The 6348-nt window shown below is 44.0% G+C and overlaps 1 protein-coding gene across 1 annotated transcript in view; it reads right to left on the minus strand.

The window, feature by feature from the left end:
- The window catches only part of CCDC39 (coiled-coil domain containing 39), a 31201-nt gene extending 25654 nt beyond the window's left edge, over positions 1-5547 (minus strand). The window contains exons 1-4 of the mRNA XM_024204004.2: positions 5431-5547; positions 3903-4022; positions 1149-1295; positions 149-307 (exon numbers count right to left, since the gene is read on the minus strand). Of these exons, the coding sequence (XP_024059772.1) occupies positions 149-307; positions 1149-1295; positions 3903-4022; positions 5431-5547 (543 nt within the window). The remainder of the gene's footprint in view (positions 1-148; positions 308-1148; positions 1296-3902; positions 4023-5430) is intronic.
- Positions 5548-6348: the final 801 nt, after the last annotated feature.

A 6348-nucleotide genomic window follows, 5' to 3' on the forward strand; every position in this document is an offset into this window, starting at 1 on the left:
TTTTTTTTTTTTTTTTTTTTTTGCGCCGCTTGGGGCAGCAAAAACCCTGGAGCCAGCCCTGATCCTTAGATGCTAAAAATGGCCTTATTTTCCTGTTGAAAATATACATATTACAATGAATTTTTTTTTAAATGGTATATCTACATACTCTTAATTTCCCATCATCCTGTTGAGCATACTTCTGGATTGTGACTGCATCATTGTCTTTATGAGCTGATTCCTCTAACCAGGCCTCCAGAGCTTGCTGATCCCAGTTCATCTGGCATCTTAAGGCTTCCAGCTTCTGAGTGGCTTTGAATATATTATTCTAGAAAAGTTTGAGAGAAATTAAATTTTAAAAGTTATGTATTATCTTTCTAAGCACAAAATCAAAACAGACAATGCAAGTGGATACAGACATTTATCCTAGTCTTAGGAATTTAGTGGTGTCCGAAGACCAGACTGTTGAGTGGATGAGTCTTTTTCTATGGCAAATGTCTTCAATTTGAATAATGCCAGTATATGGTCCTGGCATTAAAAAGAACCAAGACAATTAAATTTCCACAAACCTAAAAAAGCAAAATTGTCTTAAGCTGAGGTGAGTGAACCTTTGGCACAAGATGCCCATTCTAGTATCTGGAGTTAATACACGCTTGGTGAGAAACTGATCCAACTCATCATTTAATGCAGTTTACCCTCTCCCCCCCTCCAACCCAGAGCCAAATTTGGATACTCTTACTCCATGAGTGGTGCCAATTGACTGAGACGGGACTTCCCAATGTGAGAGGGAATGGCAGAATCTGGCCTTGTACAGCCAGGAGGAGGATCTGGCCATTTTGAGCACCATAGAGAGTCAACAAAAAGGAAGAAAGCCAACCTGAAGGAATAAAAGTTAGCCTAATGGCTTGAAAAAAAGAAAAGACATAGTAAGCGACTGGTCCTCCAGTTCTTACTAACACAAAACTCTTAACATGTTCTTGAGCAAGGGCTGAAGGACTGGGTCATACATATTTGTGGGATGTCACAGGCATTAGTGCCCCCATCAACAAGTACTATTGTTAAAATTGTTGTCTTATGACCTCATTTGTCTAAGGCAAAAACACTTCTCATTGCAAGAAGAATAGTGATAAACAGAACAGGTTACATATTACAATATTCATGAACCTTACTTCTTGACTATTTTTCTTTTCTCTTAAGGAAACCATCTCATTTTCCAGCCGTTGAATCTCTTTTTTGAGTCGTCCAAGCTCTCTCTCAGCAAGGGCTTTAAAGTGCTCTTCGGTTTCAATTTCATTCTCTCTGGCTCTGTAAAGAGACTATAGAATAATATAGTTCATTATTTTGCATGGAATCGTTAACAGGCATTTAACACCCAATATTATTTTAATTATTTCACCAAAATCAGAACTCTACTAAAGGTAACACTAATATAAAACGATGACATTTACATCTAGGGATTTTACAGATCTAAAATAAAAATGCGTATGGAGGCTTTTGAAATTCAGAGTCTGATTTGCACTGGTGTAAATTCAGAGCAACTCCACATACTGGTGTTTGGACTTTTAGATATGGAATTAATATAAAAAAAAATCAATGACCTGTATCAAATGTTCTCAGATTAGCCTTCCCTATCTAGCTAAGTGATTCAAAAATATTTCATGCAAGATTCAGAATCCATTATTTCACTGTTCTATAGTTCAGAGCCAAACAACAGTACAGATAATCATATTCAAACTAGTCTCTCCATCATCATGTAGCTTTCTGTCTGAATCAGGAGGCAAAGCAGCAAAGAGTATTCTATTGTTTTGAGCTGAAATGGATTAGCTGACATAGATATTGCCACATGCCAGCTGGGTGCCTCTTTTTGTCTGGCAAAATTGCTTTAATATATTTTCCCCTATACAATACCCAATCTTTTACCTACTGGAAGTCCTTCTCTTACAGAAGAAGGAGCACATGGTGTTCTTCATCTCGATTGCTAATTAAAACTTGCATCTAGCACATTAAAACTAAGAGGTTGTTCAGCTGCAGGGAAGCCATCTATCAGCCTCTCAGTGCCCTTTCACATAGGTTGTATCAGTAGATTCATTATCTGAGTTTCTAATCAGACATCCATTTGAAATCATAGGCTGTGATTTGGGGGGGTCTAGCCTGAGACTCCTTAAAGGGGTTCATTTTCAGAAAGTTCTGAGCACCCGCCTGTGAAAATTGGGCCCCTTTAAAGTGTGTGAAGTTGTGTATCCAAAAACAGAGGCACCCTAAACCACTAATCATTTGAAAATTTGAGCCTTAACTCTTAAACTCTATGACTAGTTATGTGGCTAAGGCCTGAAGGGACCACCAGCTCATCTAGTCTAGTATATCACAAGCCACCAACACCACCTCGCACCTGCACACTAAACCCAACAAATCAGGCTCCCTGCAACTCCGGGGGATTCTCCAGCAGTAGGGAATAGAAAATTAATTTTTGCCTCCTGAATGAGAAATAACCTTCACAGTGGATGACAAAGTGAAATCTCTGTGGAGACTCCATGAGGTTAGTCATATTTTTCATCATATGGAATGCTAAAGAACTGATATAGTCAAAATAAAGTTATGAAGCTGCTAAAAGCCTATCAGGAGGTCCCAGTAAACTATAGTCTGCATTTGGTGACTTTCAACAGATGCTCTTCAAATCCTTTAAGAAAGTGGTTAAATAGTACTCATTTTCACAGATGGGGAAATGGAGGCACTAAAGAGTAATGTCTTTCTCCAGATCACACAGCAAATTGGTGCCAGATTAGGGAACAAAATCCAGAAATCTGATTTTGATCTGTCAAGGTAAATTTACACTACAATTACATATCTCTGTCTGGCCCATGTCAGCTGAGCTTGGCTTGCAGAGCTTGGGCTACGGCTCTGGAAAATTGCAGTATAGACGCTCAGGCTGGAGTTAAGAGCTTTGGGATTCTGTGAGTGGGGAGGGTCCCAGAACTCGGGCTGGAACATCTACACTGCAATTTTACAGTTCTGCAGCCCGAGCCCAACTCAGCTGACAGGGCCAGTGTGGCCCTCATACTGGTGTGAAACCAGTAACTCCATTGATTTGAATGGAGTTGTTCCTAATTTATAGTGGTTTAAGTGAGGTCAGAGGCAGGCCTCTTGTCTCCTGAGTCCCAGTCCCATGCTTTAAACAATAGAAAGTTACAGTATTTATTTATGCACCTTTTTAGAAAAACAACTTTTTTATATCATTAATGGTATCTCATACCAAGGTCTGGATCCCAATTTGGTCAGAGTCTAATTCAAGCTGTTAATATTGATCTAGAAAATCCTATAGGATTTGGGTTCTAGCTACTCAGAGACAGCCTCATTCCCTAACACGTGCGGTCACAACAGCTGAGATCCCTAGATTAGATGAATGAGGACATGCATTTATCTGAAAATTTGGGCCCATATATCCTAGACATATGTCTCTCAGAGTGTAAAGCAGAGTTCTCTCTCCCCTTATAGTCTTGTTTCACTTTTCAAGTCCAAGAATTAAGTCTCCATTAGCATTTGGCAATTAACCATCTTCTAATCAATACAAACATTTTCCTTTTACAATTTTTTTTTCCAGATTGAAACAGTTTTATTTTTTTCCTGGGCCAGACTTATCTATCTATTGCTTCTGTAAGTACCCATTGCCAAACTATCCTAAAATCTGTCCCTCCAGGCTTCATTACATGCACAATCATTATTCATTCATTTTTAATTACCATAAAATAATATTTCTGAGACATGCCTTCACTTGTTTCCTAGGCAAGTACTGGAAGATAAGGCTGGGAGGTCTCTCATCAGTAGTAAAATGTATTCAGACAAATAGATATGAGTACAAACTAGAGAAAAATATCAGATAGAATTCTAAACTGGATAAGGAGGATCTACTAGTTACAACAATTTACCTGTGTGAAGTTGAACTCCTGTCTGACGTTTTTCAAATGTGATGTCATTGCCTCAATGCGCTCTTCAAAGTCAGTCAACTGATTTTTTAGGTTTGCCTTTTCTTTCTGCAACTTTTGCAGCTGTAAACAAACAAAATCTACTATATTCAATAAACTATCTTCAAATAGCAATGTATACTATTTAACAAGCAATACTTGCCTGTTTAAATTATATAAACTATATAACATAAACCACACAAATATAGACAATATACTTCACTTCTTTGAAAATGAAGAAAGAAAAATAAATATAGTTGGTCTAGATAATAAAAATCTGTTTAAAAAGTAATGCTACTTATGCCTTAAAAGATAACCCAATGTGACATGCAATTATGTTTATCATTTATTTATATAGCATCTTTTATCCAAAGGCATCCCAAGTAACTGATTATACAAAGTATGGCTCTGCTCTTGCAATTGGATCTTCCAGTGTTTAACAGTAAGTGCTTAGCAATATTACGCAACAGTTTAAGGCAGGAAACGAAGAATACCGCATCCAACTGAAATTACCAGGGGCCAGAATGTAGTTACACATGCTGTTGTTCATAGTCATTGTATATAACAGGTGTGTATTCATTTTACAAATTAAAGAAGAGCCTCATCATCCTTCTCTATACAAGGTGCAAGTCATTTTAACTAGTGCAAAGCGGGTGTGAAACCTTTATTTTTTCTAATTTTGTAGCACATTACACCCACTGTGCACTGGTGTAAATAACTGCATGAAGTTTAGGGTAATGGTGAATCAAGCCCATGTCCTGAGAGATCACGAGATCTGTGCAGGAAGACTAATAGGACACTGTGAGGTTATAAGAATGTCCCTGCATGGATCAGGACCTCAGTAAAGAACAGGTGAAGATGACAAACACGGGACCAGCCTAGAAGGGGGAGAAGGATGAAGAGTTTATCCAGGACATCACATTAACCCTACTCCTCTTGTGAAAAACGCCATGGGAGCTTTACCTGTGGGTAGCCCTTGGGATTTATAGCTCAGCTATCAACGGGTGCCTCCAGTAGCACAGCACCATGCTGGCCCATTGGGTCAGTACCTAGACTGAAGAGTAGCATTAGCTACATGAGCCGCTGGTGGGGGGGGTGTCTCTGTCCTGGCTGGGACAGATTCTCCCCTAGGGAACCCGAGGTGGGGTGTTGGGGGGGGGTGTTTCCCATCTAGTGCTGATGGGGGCCCTAGCCTAGGACGCGGGGAGGGGTTCGTACTCCGGTGAGGAGGCAAGGAGATGATTCATGTCCCCCTCCACTTCCCTGGGGGGATGGGGAAAGGGTTCGTGTTCCGCCCCGTCCCCCGTTAGGGGCAGGGGCCATTCATGTCTCCCTCCCGCTGGAGGGGAGGGGGATCCGTGTCCCTCCCTCGCGGGCGAGTCGGGGAGGCTTCAGTCCTCCAGCGGGGGGTCGGGTTCATGCCCCGCTGCTGGTGAGCAGGGGACGGGGGGCGGTTCGTGTCCCCCTGTCGGGCTGCAGCCTCCCCACTCACTTCCTCTTCCAGCGCCTTGTTCTCCGCGTTGGCCACGGGGACGGCGAACCCATCGTCCCAGTCCAGCTCGGCCAGGACCGAGGCGGAGGAGCCGCTGTCGGTGTCGCCCCTGCTCATGCTGGGGCACTGGGGTCCCTGCAGCCCCCTCGGCTCCGGGTCCCTGGCACAGGCTCCGCCGCCAGCTCCCTTAGCAACGGGAAGCCCTTGGTTACGGACCAAACAGGAAGCCAGCGGCGGGAGGGAACCCGATTTCCGGTCACACACTTCCCCCCTCCCCCCCACACGCGCCCACCCCGCTCCCTCCAGCCCCCCCTTCCGATCACCCCCGCCCCCAAGCCCGCGCCACCCCCTTCCCCCGGGCACTGCCTTGTCCCCCTGTTGCAGGGAGTTCCGTGACCCCCGTGCTGAGGAGGTAGGGAGTTGTTACCTCCGCGTGGGGCCAGGAAAGTTCCTGTGACCCCCCTCCCCCCTAGAAGGCAGGGGAGGGGTTGTGTTCCCCCCACACTCACACACAGTGGGGGTTTCATGCTGGAAAGTTGGGGGGATGCCCCCCATAATGAGACGGGTTTGGTGCTCCCTGATAAAAAATCTGAGGGGTTCATGCCTCCCCCCATTTTGAGGGTCAGAGTCAGTCCCTCGTTGGGGTCTTTGCTCTCCCCCAAGCCAGTGTCTTGGTCTTTTGGTGGTGGATTGCCTCCCAATAAGAGAGGGAAAGGGGAAACAAATCATATTAAATAGGCGCATTTAGGGTTGGCTTGGTGGCTCTTGTGGTGGTAGTGCCCTGTGGGTGTGTGGGGGGGTGAATGTAACCCACACACCTGCTGAGTGTGGTGTTCTGTCCCCTCTAGTGGCACCAGGACCACTTAGAGCAGGGATCGGCAACCTTTGGCCCATGGCCCGCCAGGGTAAGCCCCCTGG

Source organism: Terrapene carolina, unplaced genomic scaffold (assembly GCF_002925995.2).
Source record: "Terrapene carolina triunguis isolate 2854851 unplaced genomic scaffold, T_m_triunguis-2.0 Scaffold88, whole genome shotgun sequence".
Taxonomy (NCBI): domain Eukaryota; kingdom Metazoa; phylum Chordata; order Testudines; family Emydidae; genus Terrapene; species Terrapene triunguis.